Here is a 22,823-nt window from a genome sequence, read left to right on the forward strand (position 1 = left end):
TATTATTTTATTTTATTAACTTTCTTATTTAATTATTAAATATATGCTTGAAAATCATTAAATTTCCCTCACATATATAGATATATTGTCAATTTTGCTAGTTTTATAAATTTAATATCTATATTTAGGCTTTAATTAATTATTAAATTAATTATGACGTCATCACGGTTTGACCTCAGTTCGACCTCAAAAACCTTGAACCTCTTTTACGGTTCAATGAGCGGTCCGAGTCTGAAAACCTGGTTACAATAGACGTCATTTTGAATGAAAAAATCATGGTGTGAGAGAAAATTAATGTAATTTCAAGTCATGTTGTAAGACTCCCTCCTTTCTTATGAATAATGGTGTTCACTATGAATTTAATTAGTAGGATATTCTCAAAATAAAAGAAGAAGAAAAAGTTAGGATTTCTAGTATTATATGAGAAGAGATGGTATCACATTGTCATACTCATGAAGTACTGAATAATTACTCTTTTAATGTACCCCACCCATTACAAGCAATTAGTGCAACAACCTTAGCACTTAATGGCACCTGCAATAAGGATTTTTTTTTCTTGACATTAAGCATTATGAAAATAAGGAAGTTAATAAATGACAATAGCTAGAGAACTATAGTTAGTAAATTTAAATGATACATTTATTCTACAATTAAATGTATTGGCATATGTCAAGTGTATTTGATATGGACCAATTATTGCTTGTCATGTAGGATTGTTAGTCCATTTCATTCTAATGAATTGAACACTCCACCAAATGTCAAGTACTGAAAGTTCCAAATAGGCTCTAACTTTCAAACTTTGAGTTTTTCAAAATTCGTCATAGAGCTCTTTAACTAGTATATACCCCTTAAAAACTCTTTTACAATTTTGCCTAACGGACTGAGGTTCTTTTAGTGCATAAAGCTCTTTTAATCTTTCTAGTGTGATGCTATACACGCCTTAAAGAATTTCTCAAGCCTCACTCATTGATCAAGCTTTATTGAGCTCTCAACATTTCATCAACCCCTTAAATTTTTAAAAAGATGGAGCAAAACACATACGCTCCATTTGAATCAGATTCATTTTATAGTTTAAATTAAATTTTACAAATCTAAAGGCGCACAAAAACTGCAGATTAATATGTCATTTAAAATAAAAGACATGACAATTAATATGCAATTAGATTTAGATCCACTAAAATAAATTTTAAGCCATGAAATGGACAAAATAGAGAGGGCTTTAAATGAAGAAGATCTTGTTTTGTTTGGTGCCAAGTTGTTTCAAACCCTAAATTACTGTACTTCTTTGGTCCATTTAATATCCAAGGATTTCTAAATTCTTCTTCGAGATCAAGCTCTATCAAGCTCTCAATCAAATGTTAAATCTTCTCTAGATTGTGAAATTTTAAGGGGGTTTCCCCACTGTTCTAGAATAACTACTCAATTCCTTGAATTGCCATCAGATCAAGAGGGCTTTCGCTTTATTGCCATCAAATCAGTAGAAATTAATAATTTTCTTTATTCCTTTGTAACCTTGTGTCATCTTACTCAACTTGAATATGATTAACAATTTCTCACTGGCATATAATCATTTGCAATGATCTACAAAATATATGTGAAAATGAAAAGAGAATCAATTTTTATTTTATAATTATTTGTTCATTCTAGGCATGTTTGTTTTTCAAATACAAATTCCTTAAACCAGTTCGGCACTAAACATGGCCAGTGATAGATTTTTGTTTCAATAATGGATGGTCCAACCAGAGTTTGCTAAGAAAATATAACATAAAAAACCAGGTTCCTGATAAATCAATTTTCAATATATCAACTAAATTTGTTGTTTGTGATATAACCTCCTTGAAGCAAATTATAATCTATAAATTCCATTATGTTTTCAAAGTTCAACTGCTCTGTTTCTTCTTGTGTTTCTCGTAGCCATTCTGTGCCCATATCTCTCAAATATATCTGCCAAATCAAACAACCCTGCCTCTCTCAATTTCTTTGCCACCTCCAAAAGCATAACATGACCTTCCTCATTTGAATAATAATGTAAAAACTTATTGTAATCAAATCCAGGCACCTCAAGTCCTCTCTACATACTCGGTGGCTTCTAAATAGTTTCAAAATTCACGAGTGAGTCAGTTCCTTTCCTCACTCTTCCTTAAATGCCATTGTAGACTCACACCTCCTTGAAATGTTATGTTAGTATATTTTAAGGGCTTGTTTAGTAGAGGAGTTTGAGTAATGTTGTTTGGGTGTTTTTGATATACGTGTGGGTGAAAAAGTGTGTGGAATTGTGAGTAATGTTCTTTAAAATATGAAAATGATAGAACTTACTTGTCAAACCGGCCCTAAATGATGTGGCATATTTTAGGCCATAAATTGATTTTTATTAAATCTCAGACATGGATCCAAATCCCTTTTTATCATCTCCCAAAACACTTTTGTTGCTTTACTTCCCCTTCTCAACTTCAAAAGCCCCTTCATCAACCCATGGTACACGCTTATATCCAGTTTCTCAATCCCTTCCACAACCCTATAAGCCTCTCTAACTCTCATTCTCTCCAAAAGCCAGTAAACTTGCAACACAAATGTCAGATTATCGGCCTAAATCAATTCTCTGGCGCATTTCTTCAAACACCATGTATGCTTGCACAATCTTACCCCTATGCACATCCACTCAACCACAAGCCTATAAGTTGAAACACCCAAATCATCTAATCCTCATCATCTGAAATAACTTCAGTGCCTCATCAAACCTATTTATCTTGAAAAGGGTTTCCATCCTGCATCAACGAGGAAGAACTCGTTGGGTGTGAGTGGAAAAAGTGGAGCTTGGAGTGGAGTTTTGGGTCCGGGGAGTGCTGTTTCTGGTAGGGAATTGTGCAGACTTGGAGGAGGTGATCTGGGTGACTGGGTCGAGTGTTGAAATGGTGGCAATGGGGTTGGAGAGTTGGGGTGGGTGAGTTGAGTTGGTGCTTAATGGACAAAGAGGTGGTGGTGAGAGTCTGATGGAGGAGGTTTATGATGGGTTTAGTGGGTTATATTTGTTTCACTATGAGAAAGGTTCGACCGATAGCCTTGATAAGGCCCGTGTGGTAAACGTAGGATTACTCATTGCTATTGATAAGCCCAGGAGACTTTTTTTTCTTTCAGCAGAGAGAGAGAGAGAGAGAGAGAGAGAGGGAAAAGAATTCTGCGGGAAATTTTTTTTTTTGGGTGTATGATCAATGATGGCTGGGTTGGTACTGATAAGAGATGGGCGGGGTGATTGGGAAGCTCACATCAATGTGGGCTGAGGAGTAAACAAAAGAAGCCTAGGTCAGTTTGGGCTTGGTTCATTTGTTGAGCAAGATATCCTTTTTGGATTTTGGGCACCCACTTATGGTGGATGAGGACTGTTTTTAAGTCTTTAGTCTTTACCCCAAGGATTAGGGGTGTGTGACTTGGGACCTTTGATTAGTCCATGACAAGAGAAACAAACCATCACTGCCATTGGGTTAGAGGCTTGGGATGACAGCTCCCAATCAAAATGTGGCGACATCGGATTTGGGAGGGGGGACTCTTGGGTTAAAGGTCTGTTGGAAGAAGTTCAAGTTCCAAGATTTAAACCCTTTGCCATACTTGGCTCTCGATTTTAAAAAGAAGGGTTGTAAGAGCAACCGCATCAGTATGTCTAAAAGATTCTGTCTATTTTACACAATTTTTTTTTTTTTTTTTAATTTTACACCATCACTTTTACAAAACACTCATATCAGTTTATCCATTATACACACTTTTTTATTAAAATAATATTTTTCCTTACTTTTTTTTATTATTTCCCACCTAACCCACAAACAAAGCCTTTGCCTCTCTCTCATCCCTCAAAGTCTTTGCATCTTTTTTTTTTTTTTTTTTTTTTGACAATTTGAAAGCTACAAGGAAGAGAGAAGAAGAAGAAGATGATGATGATGATGATGATGAAGAAGATGAAGATGATGATGATTGAAACATAAGGAAATCATCGGCTCCACATGCATTTAGAGAGAAAAGAGGGGTTATGGATTTCAGAGAGATCTCCACCCCTCTTCTCTTCATCTGAGAGCAGAACCTCATTAATGTCTCTACATCTCAAATCCCTCATCTCTCTCTTTAATTCTCAGATCCATTAAGAGGGTGTTTGGATTCAACTTAATCCTACGTCTACGTTTTGCAACACGTTTTAGTCCTTTTTTTTTTTTTTTTCCCTGTGCATGAACAGTGATTTTACTGTTCGGGAGACAATTTTTACTGTTCACACATTGTTTCGTCACTGTTCATACACTGTTCATCACTGTAGCAGTACTGTTCATACATTAAAAAATATTAAAAATGGGTCTCACGACATTATTTACACATTTAGAAATTATTTTGCTACAGTATTTTCAATTTTCAGTTTTCAGTTTCAGCAACAATAAGTTCAATCCAAACGGACCCTAAGTCTCTACCACCATTGAGTTTGTATTTGATTCTGATTTTGGGTTGGGGTTAAGGGTTTTCAGTTAATGGTTTAATTTTGAGTTGATTTTTTGTGAATTTTGGGTTGATTTTGGGTTTCTGTTGTTTTAACGAGTTTTGGTGGTGGTGGTGGTTGGGTGGTGATGGTTGGACGGTGTGGGGTGGATGGTGGGATCTGTGTTTTGGTGGTGGTACTCTTGTAGGTTCTATGAGACAGTGAGAGATGGTGGGTTTTGGGTTTTGTGCATCTCTGTGTTGGTTTGTCTGTGTGGGTGTGTTTGTGTGTATCAGAGGAAGAAGAAGATGATGAGGGAGAGAAGAAGTATGAGTTGGTTTTGCAGATGGAGAAGAGTGAGAAAAAAGGGAGTGAAATGAGAAATTAATAAAATAATACAATACACAATTATAGTAACTGTGTATATATGCATGATTACTATAGTAAATGTGTAAATATGCACAGTTTTAGAAGGACTAATGTGGAAGATTTTTGGGGTAAAATGTGTAAAATTGATTGCTTTTTGTATTTTGTAAATGTTTACATCCATTGATGTGGATGTTCTAATATGATATTTAAACTAAGGAGGTTTCAACCATTAGGTCATTTAGGCAATGGTCTAAGGCTCCAAATAAAAGAAGGCCTCCTAAAATAAAAGATATTATATTAATAGAAAAGTAAGATCTCTCACTTAGAAAGAAAAAGAAAAAAGATATCTTCTGTTAGTTGATAAAATGTCTTGTTTATCATTTTATTATTATGTTTCACTATATTTAGGGCAGTTTAAGAGTGTAAAAAATTTAAATCTTCCAAAATTTTCACTCTTCCTTTCTCTCTCTATCAAAATTAGAATTAGAATTAATAATTTTTGAGACAAATTCATTATTAAAATCCATTGTTCAATTATTGAAGTCCAATATTGCTAAGAGAGACAATGATTGTCTAAAATATGATATTTAGTTGGATACTGATTGTTTTGATATTTTTATAATTAAAAGTTTTAAAATATGTTTTATAAATATATGTGAAAATAGTCCAATTATTGTATTAAATTATATATAAAGTTGGATTTTTTTTTCTCTCTCTAATTCATATATAGCTTATAACAATATATTTTACATTTGCCTTTGACTCCAAAATGTATTAAGTCGGCCCTAGACTAGGTGCTATTTTTGCAGACCATAAATTTGAGTGAGATTTGAAAAAAAAAAAAAAATTTTAAAGCTGAATTCAGGTATTCAATAAAAATGTCATTGTTTAACATTTACAAGTTTTAAAACTTTTTATTCTTTATTTAAATTACTTTGAAAATTTTAAATAAAAGCATGACCATATTTTGTACGAAAGGCATTTAACATGCTAATAACATCGTTGTTGATGATTTTGGCATGATCATGGTGGTATTAGTACAAATAAACCAATTCAATCGAGACTAAAGTTGTTAAAAAAAAAAAAATCAAATTGATGACTTTTTGCAAAGACATGTTCAATAAGTACCACCATTGAGATATTGGAAGAAACTAATAATTCTTCACTCTTTAAATTGTTGCCTTATGCCACAACATGGTTTGAGAAACCCTTACTTTAAACCTCCTAAATTCAAAGCTGTTACATTGTTTTGGTTGGCTTGTGTCATCCTAAACCTTTAGAGTAATGAATTTCAAATTTTTTTTTTTGCACCCATAGTCATGTTTGTTTGAAATTCTAAGAACAGCGTTGATTAAGTTACAAAATTCTCATAGCTTAAGAGTTTATCTATGCCACAATGGAGGGTGGCTAAAATCAAGGAAACGTTGCATATCTTATTTTATAACTTAACATCTAAGGGCTTGTTTGGTTTAGCCCATCACTCTAACTCAGTTATCATCACTTTATTCTTATAAATCAAATGTCTAAACTTATATCTCATATCTCTTCTCTATTTCTGCCTTAACTCACTTTGAAATTTGTTTGGGTACAAAAATTTCATCACAAAAACTCAATTCTAACTCTAACATGTGGAGCCCACAATTCACATGGGTTAAACATTTTTCAATTGTTACCCGCGGGACTCTATAAGAAGAAGATGAAATCCACACCTAGCTCCATCAGCCAAAACAACAAACCTAAACCCAACTCCATCTCCACCAACAACAGCAAACCCAATAGAATTAGCCATCATCACCACCAACAGCCAAACAAAATCCAACCATCAGCCATAACCACACCAACAACCATACAAACCCACCTCCATCATAGCCCAAGCCTTAAACCACAACCATAACTAGAACCAAAAATCCAAACCTACCAACATAGATCGACGATCCAAAATTGTGACTCACACCCACCAACACCGAAAACTCAAACCCACAAACATAGCAAATCCAAACTTAGGAATCCTTAGATTGAAGATCCAACATCATGAAGTTACGAAATTGAGGACAGAGAGATGAACTGAAAGTGAGGAGTGGGAAGAGGGAAAATTTTTGACCATGGTGGTTCGGTTTAGAGAGAGAAGCCGAAGGTGAGAAAGCGCTAGTTCAAATGGTGGCAATGGCAAATTTTAGGATTTTTGGCTCAATTGGGTTGAGCTTGAACCGAGAGACTTGTGGTGGTGGCTTGTGGTAGCGGCGACTGGTGGTTTGTGTATGAACAGTGGAGGTTTGGTGGAGAGCTATGTAGAAGAAGAAAAAAATGAAGAAGCAGAGAAGGGAGAGCACAGGTTAGAATTGATTTGAGGCCAACTGAACCCATTGTGATTAGACGAGTCAATATAAGGGTTCCACTCATTTGCTTAGTTTTACAAAATGCCACTAAAACTCAATTCTTATAACTTGGAAACATCAAAAAGTTGTTTTCAATTTTCATAACTCAAACTTAATTTTTTGAGAATTAAGTTATGGAAATTGAGTTAGGAAACTAATCTAAACAAAGCAAGTTTGTGTGGGGCCCACAAAATTTTGAAAATGAGTGATGAAAACTGAGTATTAGATGATGAAAATACTTGAACCAAACACCCTCTAAGCTATTTAGGCTAGTTCTACATGGATAGCATTTTTATATTTATTTATAGTATAATCAACTGCATTTAATTATGAGAAGAGTATGGGAAAAATACAGTGTGTAAAACATATGCATACGATTTTGGCATTTATAGAAAGGCAAACTAAATTGCAATATCTGTTTGTAGTTTTACATATGTAATTATAGCTAGTTACTAGTTACTAGCTATTTAGGCTAGTTCTACATGTATAGCATTTTTATATTTATTTATAGTATAATCAACTGCATTTAATTATGAGAAGAGTATGGGAAAAATAGTGTGTAAAACATATGCATACGATTTTGGCATTTATAGAAAGGCAAACTAAATTGCAATATCTGTTTGTAGTTTTACATATGTAATTATAGCTAGTTACTAGTTACTAGCTATTTAGGCTAGTTCTACATGTATAGCATTTTTATATTTATTTATAGTATAATCAACTGCATTTAATTATGAGAAGAGTATGGGAAAAATACAGTGTGTAAAACATATGCATACGATTTTGGCATTTATAGAAAGGCAAACTAAATTGCAATATCTGTTTGTAGTTTTACATATGTAATTATAGCTAGTTACTAGCTTCTAGATTATTATTATTATTATTGTTTTTTTTTTGAGAAATTACTAGCTTCTAGATTGGCTTATAAATAAGCACTATCAATTCAATCATTGGTTGTCAAAAGGTGGTAATTGTCCTTCAAATTGTGATTCAGATTGATTTAATAAATAACTACTCATGCATCTAAAATATGCATTATATCTTTACAACATAAAAATGCATGAACATATTGTCAGATACAAGGGTGGCGCCACATTCAACTCAGGGTTCAAATGAACCCAGGGCTAATTAAAAGAACAAAATTTATATATAATTTTTTTTTATATTTTTGTTTTGACCACTCTAAAATAAAAATTTGCTTTCAACACCCAGTTTTATCTTCGCATTTTAAAGCAAAAGGAAAAAAGTCCACAACAAAAATTCTTAATTGAGTAAGGCTGTAAACAGAACAATAGTGGAGGAATGCACTGCGCAATCGAATGAGAGATTAGTGAAGGAATAATTGCTTAGTTGTATATATTGAAAGAAACGTAATTGGTACTAAGTATTATTAATAATAAAACTATTATACAACAATTTTAAAATATGAAACCTCATAAAAGGTAGTTGTAAAACTTCATATATTTGCATTATTATTATTATTATTATTATTATTATTATTATTTTTTGTGATGCCAATATATTCAACTAATACAAGTTTGATACAAGTTTTTGTAATGATCCCACTAAAAACAATTCCTGGAGCCACCACTTCAAACATATGTGAGATTCCTTCTCCGAATAAAGAGTCCCTAACACCACACTATGAAATCTTATCTAGGTGCAGACTCCATGGAATCATGTCATCTGCGAAGGCAGGGTTTTCTTCCTTTTAAGCTTCTTTCTGTCACAAAAAGTTTTAAGTGCAAATCACTAAATTAAAGTAGGCTGATTCTATAGGGTGGTAAAGCAACTTGTGGCTAAACTATGACTCAAAGAGAATATATATATATATTCAAATGAAAAACATAGGAACCAAACCTTGAGTGACAATTTATCAAATGCAAGTTAACAATATAAGAATAAATTTCCAGGTTAATCGATCTTCTTAAAGCCATATTCATTAGAAAGAAAGGGAGAAAGAAAATCTAAACTAAATTCCTCATTGTTTTCAATGTTCATTCGTGTCAGTGTTACAAGAGAGACTTTTCTTTCTTATTTCTTAATTCTGTGTTAGACAAACTTGTTTCCTGACAACGTATCTAACTTGCACATATACTTACCGAACCAAAGGATAATTTATTTATTTTTATTTTTATAAATATTTTTTTGATATGCTCGAACTGTTTTGTCTTCTTGCGCAGACATGTCGAATTTGCTTCTTATACGATTCATATAGAACAATTGAATCATTCAAAGGTGCCAAATTTCCAAAAGAGATAAAATTATATAAGGAGAACAAAAACAGTGAACATTCTTGCTTGCGGACATTATTTTCTCCATGTTCTTAGCTACCATGTGGAGCTAGCCTTAATTAACGCTGGCAATAATAGTAGTACGTACAGCGCACTTGATAATTCAATGCTGTTATTTAATCCACATGTTGCTAGAGTAATTGCCTTGCTTCTTTTTCTTCTTCTTCTCCTTCTTTATTTTATTTTTTTGGGTTCCATGAAGTTGAATAAATATCATTCTGAACTTTACAGTATGTTTATCTCTTTCTACACCTCTCAATGAACTTTTGAAAACAGATTTCCTTGAATGAACGCCGAAATTGTTGAAAGTGTATATATTTTTTGGTCCAAACCCCGGTAAATATGTGTTCTTAAGACAATTGTTAACAATTCATTTTAGAAAAGTTAATTGACAATACTTTTACAGGAAATAGAAAAAACTGTCAAAACATTATTTATTTATTTATTTTCATAAAAACTTCCTAAAATGGTTCGCTAATAAATGTATTTAGAGTATCTATTAACATTTCCTATATTAAAAAAAAAAAAAAAAAATCAAAGAAGTGGTAAGTGGGTATCCTAGCCTTTTGGTCAAACTAATCTACTTTTTAACTACTAGTGAGATATTCTGAAAGATGTCAGTCTCAACACTCAAGAGTAGACTACTAAACTCACCACCCACGTAGGACTACACAAGCCAGGTTTTGTAACTGGTGAATGCTGGAGCTCACCTTAATGACATAAGTAAAATGTTCAGGCTTAGTTCAAGCTCAAACTTAGTCTAGGAATAATGTTCAAACTCGAGCTTGTAAAAAAAGTCTAAAAGTTTGAGTGTCATAACTCCCAATTAATTAAAGGCTTAGTAAGATATATGTTTATTTATCAAGTCTATAACTTAGGCTTAGTTATTTGTGAAGGTTTTTTTTTTTTTTTTTTGCTTGGGCTTGACTCATTTATTAAAAAAACCTAAAACTAAAATTAAAACTTAATTTATTTATAAACAAACAAATATGAATGAACTTTCTATCTATCAAAGCTTAAACTATTTATGTACAGCTACGAATTGGTTTATTTATACCCCCTTTAACCAGGTGCCCGAGCAGGTTGCTCTTTTAATTTTTATTTCTTTTTTCTACCAAAGGAAATTCTGCATATTCTTGCACTTCCACCAATTACTGTTTATTTCCATTTTCATTAGACAGTCCACGTGCTCCCTGTACAAAAAGAAATGGGACGTTTGATTATTTCTTTGCTTAATGAATACTATTTATAATGCACAGTCAAGACATCACCGTTGACTTAAAGCATGTACTTTGAACTAAGCCAATAAAATTTAGAAATTAGAGAAATAATAATCATTAAAAAAGAATCCCAAGAATCCAAATATATATTGATGATTTCATTTTGTTTTGCATGGAGTTCGGAGACGAATAAATCATTGTTCAGAATGGCAACTTGTGCTTTATTTAGGACCCCTTGCACTTGTCCTTATCGATTAGGAGAAATTTTGTGCTAACATATGTATATAATTATTATTAATTTTTGCGTATTTATTAGTAAGATACATGATGATTTTAGAGTAACGGGTACCTTTATGCCAATACACAACTTTACATGATTATATTATAATAATGATTGATTTATTACGAAAAGAAAAAAAAAAGATTATAATGATTGGTAAACTATTGCAGTGGGAGCGAAAACCGAGTTAGATGTGGTCACGATGAATTTCTTGAAATGTATGTCCGAATCTGGTCAGAACTCAGTAGAGGGCCTAGCACGTGAAATTTCTACCCTGTCGCATGCCAACTTTGATTTGTTTCACTCTCTTTTCGTTCTATTTTTTTGGGATTTTTTTTTTTTTTTTTTTTTTTTTTTTTTTTTTGAGAATCAAAATTTTATTAAGCTTACACAGACTTTTGGGATTGATTATACTATTCCGGTATTCCCCATACTTGGGGGATATTTTATTTCGAATAAAATCCTAGAAATTAAAATTGCTTCAATCAAAATTTTAAAATTTCGAAAATTGTCACAACAATTCTTCCCTTTAGGGATCATTATTAAATAATAGGAACCAAAATCCAACTATACTATAATTAGAGTTCATTTGCATAAGAAAATCCTTTCATGTGAATCGTATGTGATATTCTGGCACTAAAAGGATTAAGGCCCCGTTTGATATATGTGTTTAAACATATGTTTTCAGTTTTTAAACAATATTACACATATTTTCACACACTTTTTTACTTGTACGTATTTCCACAAAAATTGAAAACTGTTGTTTAAAAACATATACCAAACGGGTCCTATATAACTTAAAAATTTTAATAATAAACACCTTTTAATGAAAATGTAATTATTTTGTAAGTCATATCTTTTTCCTGGGTTGTAAAGCACCGGTTTGACTTCATGTGCATATGTACACATCCTTTAGTTTCAAATGCAGTTGACTTAAAAATTTTCTTTTACTTTTGGTTTGTAGTGAATTCATTGACGGAGTGGATTAGAATGAATTAGAAATATATTAATTTTAAATGAAAATTCTTAAAGTTTAAAATTTAATTTAAAACCACCACAAAAGTTTTAGGGAAATGATTTAATTTTCATTATTTTCTTTTTGGCTTGATGCATTATCGAAAGGTCTTTAAGAATTTAATAAATCTCTCGACACTGATCCCTCATTTGACACATCAAGTAATTATAAGGACTGGGGGGAGTAGGGTAAAGTTGACCAAAAATTAGCATCTCTCCCCCTCCATCCAAACTAGCCATTAAAGATTGAGTAAGAATCTAAATTTGGTAAAAAATTTAGGCTTTTGAACCCAAAAAATCAACCAAGCTAATCCCATGAGATGGTTATAGCCATGAATCTGGTCAGAAATCCCTATAAATTTTAGAAATAATTACAAAATAAATGATAGATTTTGACTTTAGTCTCAATTGTATCAATGCCGAGTTACTTCTAGCTTCCCCATCCTCACTCCCCTCCCCCCAAGAAAATAATGAACACTTAAAGCAAACTATACATACTTTTTTCTCCCAAAAAAAAGAAAAAGAAAAAAAAGAAAGAAGAAGCAAACTATACTTAAGGCTTATTTAGACACTAAAAGATTGCTAAGTTAGATCCTTTAGTTCAGTTGATGCCTCTAGATGCAAAATATCCCAAATTATGGTGGCATATTCATTACATTGAGCTTATTTATTATATTATTTACATATGAATTGGCCGTTTTGTTTTGTTTTTTTAGTTCGAGCCCCTCGCCTCCCTTGAACTTGTGCATGTGGAAATACCGGCCCGTCTACAAGAGCAGGTGGTAGTTTTCACCATAAACTCACCTTTTTTATTTTTTTATTTTTTTTTATTTTTTTTATAATTTATTTTAATTTATTTTTTTTAAGTTAACATTAATAATTTGAAATTATAAATTATAAATTTTGAATTTTATTTTTAAATTTCGATAATTTGATAGTTACAATGAGGGTAGGGGAATTTGAATCCTAGCTAGGTTGGCCACCTCAACAATATTTTAAGTGAAATATTCTTGTGTATTTATATTTTAATTATTGAGTATTTTTCATGGAAATATGAAAGGACATTTTTTTGGGGTAAATGATGAAATGAATTTTGTAAGTGAGATAGGGAGAAAAACACTTTTCTCAAAAGAGAAAAGAAAAACTAAATATGTAATATATTTTATTTTAGGTTGTAATATAAATTAATATTATAGCATTATACCTTTTTTTTTAGAAGAAAAATGCATCACATTATTTTATTTAAAAGCCATTAAATCGGCAACATGATAGTCATGGAGGTTTAGTGGAACCGACTCCATCCAAATAAAAATAGGAAAAGAAAACCTACGAGCAAAATTATGGGGCATTTTTTTTTTTTTTTTTTTTTTTTTTAACTTGGGTCCTAGGCAATTGCTTGAATTGCTTAGGGGTTGAGTTGGTAATGATCCTAGATGCTTTCGTTAGAGACACCGAGAGGTGGCAGTTGAGCTACCAAGCTTTTGAAAGTTTTAAACTTTAGACTTGATGCAATTAGCCAACCTCTTGGATTAAATTACCACTAAATTTTAAAGTGTGGTCCAGTGCCTTTGTTGGTCATTTATTGCTTTTAAGTTCCAATTCATTGAATTGATTTGTACACAGAATATATCTGTATTCTCAATGCATTGTTTGGGGCTAAGAGGATCTTGGAAGCAAATCTTCAAATTGGGACCGTATGCTTGGTGGTTGTCTTTCATAATCTCTAAGAAAATTAATTGAACTTAATTTGCATAGTAAATTATTGCTTAAAAAATCATGGCTAGCAGTCAATCATAGAGTGTCAACGAAGCATGTGCACCATCCATGGATGCCTTGAGCCAATCATGAATGTGGTAGACAGGAGACAACACAATTCAATTACAATCATTTCGCTTCAAGATTAATCCATAATTTGGAAGACAATATGATCTAGATTCCGACACAAGGATATCTTAATTGCACGAGCATGAAATTAATATGTTTTCTTAGGGTAATTCTATTTAGATATGGATCTTTTTCTCATCGGCATTTCGACAATAAAATAGACTCGATAATCCATCAATTATGTGACTGTGTAATTGGTATAGAAATAAGTACATTTTCCCCCTTTATCTCTAGAATTTTTCGCTATGTTATATATAGAAATGTATATATTTGGATGTACCAATACATATGATTGTTATAGAATCCATTAGAGAGACGACATGTAATATAATGTACCCTTTGGAAATTCCTTTATTTAGTAAGATTATAAAGCTGTGAACTTATGTGGCATTGAGCAATGCTTGGAAAGCAATTTGTAGTGATGTGATGTGAGACAATGCTTGGAAAGCAATTTGTGAGACTTGAAATTGAAAGGAAACTTCCTAGAATAGAACAAAGCTTGAAACACTATTTCAATGACTGCGACCAAACAGTAATATAAACAACTACCTATGAAAATGAAATGACCTATTTGTAGATGCATAATTATACAGCAGTGAGCAGACTTAGACAGAAGTAGAAAACAAGAGCTAGAGAATCATTATAAGAGCATCCACGTCCGGATCTCAAATCCTATCTTATTTTACCATCCCAAAAAACTACTTTATTACTTATACCATACCATTTTTCAACATACCCAACATCCCAACTTTTATTTTCCTATTCTACTTATTAAAATAATATTTTTATACAATAAAATAACATATCCCACAATTACCATCATTTACAATAAAACACATTATTTAATCTTTCCCTCTTTATTTCTGTTCAACAACCACAACCACTACCACCGACTCACTACACACCTGATACCGCCACTGCCACCACCAGCATCACCTCATAATTTACCGTCAACACCCACAAAAAAAAAAAAAAAAAAAAAAAAAAAAAAAAAAAAAAACCTGGGCAGCAAACCCACCCTGCCACCCACTGACCCAAAAAACCACAATCACCACCACCGACGCATTACACACCTGACACCACCACCGCCACCACCAGCAACAACCCATAATTTACCCTCAACACCCAAAAAAAAAAAACCCAGGCAGCAAACCCACCCTGCCACCCACTGACCCAAAACCCACTCCGACGGAGCCATAGACACCCACCCCACCGTCGACCCACCAGCCACAACTACTTCCACCACCTCCACCGTCGGCCCACCAGCCATAACCACAAACCCCAGTAGCTGAACCAAAAAAAAAAAAAAAAAAAAAAAAAAAAAAAAAACACAATCCAATGGCAACACAGCACAGCCAAATCCAGCCAAATCAAAATCAAAACCAAAATCAAAATCAAAATCCAAAATCCAAAATCCAAAATCAAAAATCAAACCCATTGTTCTCGCAAAACCCAAACCCAAACCCATCTGTTCTCACCGGCAGCGATGGCGAGAGAGAGAGGGTCGCCCGTCGCCCGTCGCCGTCTGGATTCAGCCCGTCGCCCGTCATCATCGTCATCATCTTCGACCCAAACGCCAAACGCCAAACACCACCCAAACGCCACCCAATCGCCACCCAAATTCGACCCTCACGCCGGAAACCCACGACCTCCACGCCTCCACCACAGCTTTTCTGATCAAGCCTCCACGCCGTTGCCTCCATTCCGTTGAAGAAGAGAGAGCAGGAAGAAAGTGAGAGAAAAGAAACAGAAAAAATGAGAGAGGAGAGAGGAATTAACCGGGATAAATGAGAGAGGAGAGAGAAATGAGAGTATTAAAAAATTATTTTTTTTTATAACATTCAGCTACAGTACCATCTTACATTTGAGATGGTACTGTAGCTAAATCCCAAATTTGGAATTGGCATATTGCATATGGCCTTTCCATTGTTGGGTAGTTTTGGGGCTTAAATGCCAAATGTTCCTAACATTTGGCATTTAGAAGCCCCAATGCTGATGCTCTAAGAATCCAATTCCAAAACTAGCTTATTTACAGTTTTAATTTCTTTACATTTTAAGGAACCGCTTCAGTTGCCGATGTCTATAGAATATCTTTCAATTTTTTGTTTTTAATCTTCTTCTTTTTAAGATATGATAGTTTATTTATAGTTTTTCGGATGTTTTAAGTAGTGTTGAAATGTATCCAACTCAAGCTTTCTTTGAAAAAAAACTTGTTTATATTTATTTATTTAGTAAACTAGTTAATTTTAAACTTAAGTTTGGATTCGATTTTTAAACAAGCTGAACATAAAATAATGATGTATTTGCAAACAAGCTAACGAGTATATAAGACTTGATTTAAAAATGTTTATAATAATATAAATATATATCTTTGTATGTATACATATATAACAATATGCTCATACATATATAAAAATATGCTCATGGAAACTTGAGATTTGAATTATGTATATTTGTTATATATTCATAACATATCAAATTAATATTTGTAATTTATTAATGATATTATATAGACAATTCTATTGTAAAAATCATATATAATTTTTGACAATACAAGGTTGGTGAATCTAATTTCTATAAGTTAAAAAATGAAAATCATATGATCTAAATAACTCTTATTTATTAATTTGTTTATATAAATGCGATAAAATTTCAACCTATGACGTTTACTTTATAATGATTACTCTATATCATCAAGTCCAATACACTAATTGGTTTTTGGCAAAGGCTAGTCCGTTTGGGAACAACTTATTTAGTTGAAACTAAAAACTTTTTGTTGAAAGTGTAGAAAAAAAATTAAAAACTAACTGAATATTATAATGAGACTCATGAATGGTACAAAAAGCTAGAAACTCAAATAAGTTAAACTATTCATCACATCCCAAACAAACTAGTTTGAACTTTAAGTTTCTTATTTGATAATAAGAGATTTTACCAATTAAATTAATTGGAACCTCTTTTATCTAAATAACTCAAATAATATAATTCCAACTATAATTTAATCATTAATTATTAATGTAGATTTAGAGTACCACAATTTTTTTTAGTCACACAGTGTTTATTATGTATGAGAAAAAATAAGTTAATTAAATAACTCGTTGAGTTTGTTTGATACAACTTGTTTATTGGCCCAGTTTTAAGGAGTTAACTCTTCAGTTTCTATTCTATAATAATAACCTTTTACTATCATGTCAAGAAAAATATATATTTTTTCATACAAGATAGAAATTATACTATAATCTAATTTAAATGTATATGTGTGTGAAACTCCCTCTTGAAAACTTGAACCCCAATCTTTACCCCCACACTCCACAGGATTTGATCCCAAATCCCATATCTCATTTCTTCATTCAATAATAGGAAAGTTTCCATAAAATATACTAATTGGTCTCTTTTGTTTAACCACACTTTCCTCTATAGTCTGAGTTTCAAATAAATTAAGCTTCCTCAATTGATAATAGTTCATAAAGTATGCATGACATATAGTTGAAAATGAACCGGTTATTATTATTATCTTTAGATGAATGTGATTGAAAATTTTATTAAAGCACTGGACAAATACAAAGCTACAAAAACAGCAACACCATAGAAATTAACAATTATCAGCACAGAAGCCTCTCAAACGTACAGTCAAACTTCAAACAATAGCAAAATTCAAAAAGTCAATATGACACACTACCAGCACTGAAAATATTCCAACCAGTAAAGCAAACAAGTAATAAGACAGATAAGAAAAAATTAAAAGACAATATATTACAACCAGAAGATTGAGCTCTATACGTTTTTTTTAACACACTTTAACCAGTTATTTTTCAACTAGTTTCACCTTTACTTTCACTTTCACACGCACAAACACAAACACACACATATGATTATAATTGTACACATGGTGTTTGTCCACAAGTAGAAACTAGAAAGGTCATCTTCTGACGATTACTTTCATGTAGCATTGTAATTCGCCAATATTCCTAAACTATCTGTTACAATTTGTCTGTGACATAATGTGCGAGGCTCCACCATTTTTTGGCACTGTCCAAGGACTCCTCTATGATTTGATGAGCTAACAATCGGGGTTGCCCCACTATAGGTCACCCTCAATCTCAATATGATGATGGAAAAGTGGCTATATATGTACAACAAAAATAACTATAAATTAAAGAATACAGGGGCCCATGCACATGAACAATGTGTACAATTACAAACATACGTACCAACAAGGAACAGAAACATCTCTAAACAATGACATGTAATTGTAGGGTATAGAGTTTCTATGTCCAGAAGAGAACTATTCTAGGAGTCAACTTGATTGGTAGATCCTATCCGTCCGATTAAACTATGGTTGCAGCAATGCCAGCAATGGATGGCCTATAACTAACACAAAGATTGAAAATTATAAGTTTTGACAGACCACAATATTTCAAAGGGTCCTATGTTCATGATATTTGCGCTAATTATTGTTTTGCATGCTCAGTTATACACTATTGTACATACTCAACTAAAATCATGTTTTGAAATATGATTTTAATTATAATTGTGAAATTGTGTTTTATAAACATGATTGGATCCTATAATTATAATTGAAATTGTGTTTTCAAAATAAGATTTCAATTGATATACATAGTATCACCACAATATTTTATAAAAATTTAATTACTTTTATTTTAAGGAGTTTTTTTTTTTTTTTTTTAATTAACTTTTGCTATTTAATGTAAGTGAGACCCATTTGAAACTTTCTTAATGAGTGCACAAAAACAACCGTTAACAAAAGCCTATTCCAAATTTTGATGGTGGTGACTTGGCAAATGGTTCGTCGATCTTGGGGTATCAAAGATTCTTTCACATCCTTACTGACCAATTGTGTGTATAAATTTATGTCAATTATTATTATACACTGAGTTATATACTGTCGTACATACACATTGATTGAAATCGAGTTTAGAAAACACGATTTTAGTTGTATTGCATACACACCGCGTATAACTATAACCACTTAAAAATTTAAAAAAAAAAAAAAAAACATTTTATATTATAATCGGAAGACAGAATTTTAGTGACTTATCCAAAGTCGGGCTAGAATTGTGAAAAGAAGCACAATAAACAATTAGTAATCAACGTAAGCTAATACATCGTATGAACTTTTGTAAAATCAAGCCCCACCAAAATATGGTAAAGTGGAAAATTTTGTGGAAATTTGAAGCACATTAAAGGTGGAGAAATAGTTGTTTAGAGTGACTTTAGACTTCTTGGATTTTTAGTATTAGTTGACATAAAAAGTCATATCAATATGCTACCAAAACAAAAAAAAGTCATCAAAATGACGCATTAGTTTTAGTAATATAAAAAGGTCATATCAAACTAATGGAGTGAAACATTAAAAAATAAAAGGGTTCATGGTAATAATTTTTGATACCTCATATGACACTGATTGAGTTGTATAAGGGCGATTTAGACGTAATACGGGTATCACATCGGATGCAATACCATTTGGCAAAAGAGCCAACTTTTGTTATCAGTCATAAGATTCACATAAGTTTTAAAAAAAGTACAAAAAAGACGAAGTTATATATATAGTCTGGTTAACGCACACTCTTAGAAGACTCATTTGTTATAATTTTAGAAAAATTTTGACACTAATTTTATGAGAAATATGTAAAGTTGTTAAAAAATTAATTATTATTATTTTTTCTTAAAAAGTTTTTAAAAATAGACAAAACTTAAGTATAGTACTTAGGTGCTGTTTCTTAAGTTCTCCTCTTAAGATTTTGCCATGTGATTATTCTCATGGAATGGAAGTGTATTTTTTAGTTAAGTAACCATATGGTAAAATCTTAAGAAGGAAATCTTGAGAGCAATACCTAATGTATTATACATAAGTTTTGTCCGTTAAAAATATTACTTAAATGAATACCCTAAGCTTAGGGTTAGGACAGCTGTTAACTTTCTCCATATCTAAAATGACACAAACAACCACAATAAATTTGTTTGTGTAAGTCAATAAATCATTAATATTTGTATTTTATTTTTTGAAAAATGTGCATTACAACTTATAATTGGATATTTATTAATCTTTAACCGTTGAGTCACTTATTCAGTGTGTTGTCAATGTCCCCAACAAATGATATAAACACGACAGTTACCATTAATTAAATTCACAATAACTTAGGGATTATACCTAATAACAGTGGTCATTGATTTAAATTTCACTTTCCATACAGTTACTATTATTAAAGAAAAATAAAATCCAAAGGGTTATTAAAGACATGGGGTGGTGATTTGTAACGTGGTCTTGAGGGGAATAAGGTAGAACAATAGCAAGTACCTAATAAATGAGAGGCCCTGTCTCTGAGGACTCAATCTTCCCTCCTCATAAATACGTGGGCAAGGACATGTATATGTGATTTCAACCGTTCCCTTTTAAACCACTCACATGAATTATGCCTCTTCAAAATTTCCTTTATTCTGAGCCTTTAAAGAAATTATCTGCTCTCTTCTTGTTTTGTTTTTGAGGAATATCTGCTCTCTTCTTTGCAATATGAACTTGGAAAAATGACAATTTGTGTCATTTCCAATTTCTATAATAATCAAAACATGCTAAAAGGAAGAGCTGTTTAAAATTGGAACTAAATTGACTCAACAAAGACATTAGCCTTAGTAACGTCCACAACATCTATACAATGAAACATTTATTTCATGGGTTAAATTTTGTTCCTTAAGTAATCCTGTCTTTACTTCAAGTTCAAGAGATATTGTTATATTTTATCAATGAAACAAAATTATGTATTATTTGTCAATAAGGATGTGGTTCCGGTTACCAATAAGTGAGAGGAAGATTTGAATCCAAAATCATTTTATTAGAAGAATCAGATAATACAACTGAGATACAAGACTCTTGATTTTATTATTTTAAAAAGTCCATCTTCAAATATCAATACTAGCTCTAAACCACTGTATGAGGCAGAAAATTTAGAGGCATGGCCGCATGGGCTATGTTGTATTCACTGATATCAGGAAACACAAGAAAGTAAAACATGGGGGCTATGTCAAAAACCATGAGTTGAATTTTTGATAACTGCAACTTACTATGTCACAACAGCCATATTAACTATATATTTATAAAACGTTAATTTATAAAATAAATAATGCATTGTAGCATTAATCATATTTCAATGTTAAAAAAAAAAAATTAAGTTGACAAAAGTACTGTTTTTTCGGTTGGTATGAGAGAGCATTAAATAACATTAAATTCCTCAAACCTACAATTAAATACACACAGCAATTCAGGCCCTACCAGTCTCATTTTCAATCATCTTCTCCTTTAAATATCATACTGAAAAACCTCCCACCGATCACATTTAACACCTACCCCCATTGAAAACAAGACACATTCACAATCCCAAAAAATCATTCAAGCCCACATCTCTACAAGCTGTTCCAGATCCAATGAGCAAGAAGATCATGAAGTTGCCTTCTCTTTTCAAGAACAAAGAAACAACAAAGCAGCCATGGCAATGGCCCTCATGTAAGGAGCCAAGGACCCTTTCTTTCCGAGCTAGAGATGACATGTTCAAGACAGTGAACTCCATGTTCTTTGACCCTAATATTGATGGGGTTGAAACACCTGAGTCTTGGTTCACAACCTCTTCTGAGTCTGCAAGCTTTTCAACCGAGTCTGAGGACTTGGATAATGGTGAGTCATTGGAGATGCTAGTTCGTGGGGTGAGGTCTGAGAGGCTGTTTTTTGAGCCTGATGACACAAGCTCGATCTTGGTGAAACCAAAGGATGATGGGATTCCATTTAAAGAAAGTGTGGTGTTGGCAATGGACTCTGACGATCCATACATTGATTTCAGAAGGTCAATGGAGGAGATGGTTGAAACTCATGGGCTGAAAGATTGGGAGTGCTTGGAAGAGTTGCTAGGGTGCTATTTGAAGATGAATGGAAAGAAGAATCATGGGTTCATAGTTGGAGCCTTTGTGGATCTGCTTGTTAGTCTTTCTTCCACTTCTTGTTCTGATTCAACTTCTTATTCTTCTGCTGTTTCTTCCTTTCCTTCTTCTCCATTATGTTCTTCTGAGGGCCAGAATGAGATAGAAGAGATAGAAGTAGAACAGATGGTAATGTCTTAGTTTTTAATGTATCAATCACTTTTGTGTATATTTAGCAGGTTATAAAATAGTGACAATATATTGAGATATCAAAGTTCTCTCGCTTTCTCTCTTTCTCTATCTATGACTTATACTGCTTTCTTAAATGCAATATCAATGCTCTGTCCCTGAACTGCAAAGGGGGTGAGAGTGGGTGGGAAGGGTATTGGTCTTTACTCTTAGGTCTAATAATTGTTTGGCAAAACTTAGAATAGTAATCCTGATTTTTTTTTTCCTACAGTAAATTTTATTTCATACTCATTATTTCACATTTCACACACATTTCTTGTTGAGACTGTGTTTTTAAAACCTGTTGACTTATTTGGTAAAAAATTTCTAATAACGTTGTTTAAGTTTTGTGATAATATGTATAGATAAAAAGGTGTATGAAAATACGTGTTATGGTGTTTAAACAACAGTTTTCGTTATTTAAACACCATTACCAAACGAAGCCTTAAAAATCGTGTTTTTAAAATATGATTTCAATAAAATTAAGAAAACACTATTTCACAAATTTGTAATTTCAATTAAAATTGTGCACTTTTAAAATTGTGTTCTTTAAAAACACTATTTTAGTTCATGTGGCATTATATATACGGTAAAAATGTAATAAACAATACGTAACTATCATTACTCCATTTCATAGACAACAAAATGAAACTGAAAAAGATTAATTACTTTTGATCTTTTTTTCTCAATGGTCTTGTGGGATGGGTGCACACGTGTGAGTAATAAGAGAATGTACGTGTGATACTTTGTATAGAAACATGCTACATTGAATGAAAATTTGAC

At 32.2% G+C, this 22,823-nt stretch overlaps 1 protein-coding gene across 1 annotated transcript; it reads left to right on the forward strand.

Annotated features, from left to right (window-relative positions):
• Positions 1-21,121: 21,121 nt before the first annotated feature.
• Positions 21,122-22,081, forward strand: LOC115987124 (transcription repressor OFP13). Its single transcript, XM_031110594.1, has one exon. It carries the CDS (start codon positions 21,327-21,329, stop codon positions 22,011-22,013), a length of 687 nt encoding a protein of 228 aa, XP_030966454.1. The 5' UTR covers positions 21,122-21,326; the 3' UTR covers positions 22,014-22,081.
• The last annotated feature ends 742 nt before the right edge of the window (positions 22,082-22,823 follow it).

Source organism: Quercus lobata, chromosome 4 (genome assembly GCF_001633185.2).
Source record: "Quercus lobata isolate SW786 chromosome 4, ValleyOak3.0 Primary Assembly, whole genome shotgun sequence".
NCBI classification, from domain to species: domain Eukaryota; kingdom Viridiplantae; phylum Streptophyta; class Magnoliopsida; order Fagales; family Fagaceae; genus Quercus; species Quercus lobata.

Coding starts and splice junctions, on each gene's coding strand:
- LOC115987124 (XM_031110594.1), top strand. CDS start 21,327: ATGAGCAAGAAGATCATGAAGTTGCCTTCTCTTTTCAAGAACAAAGAA.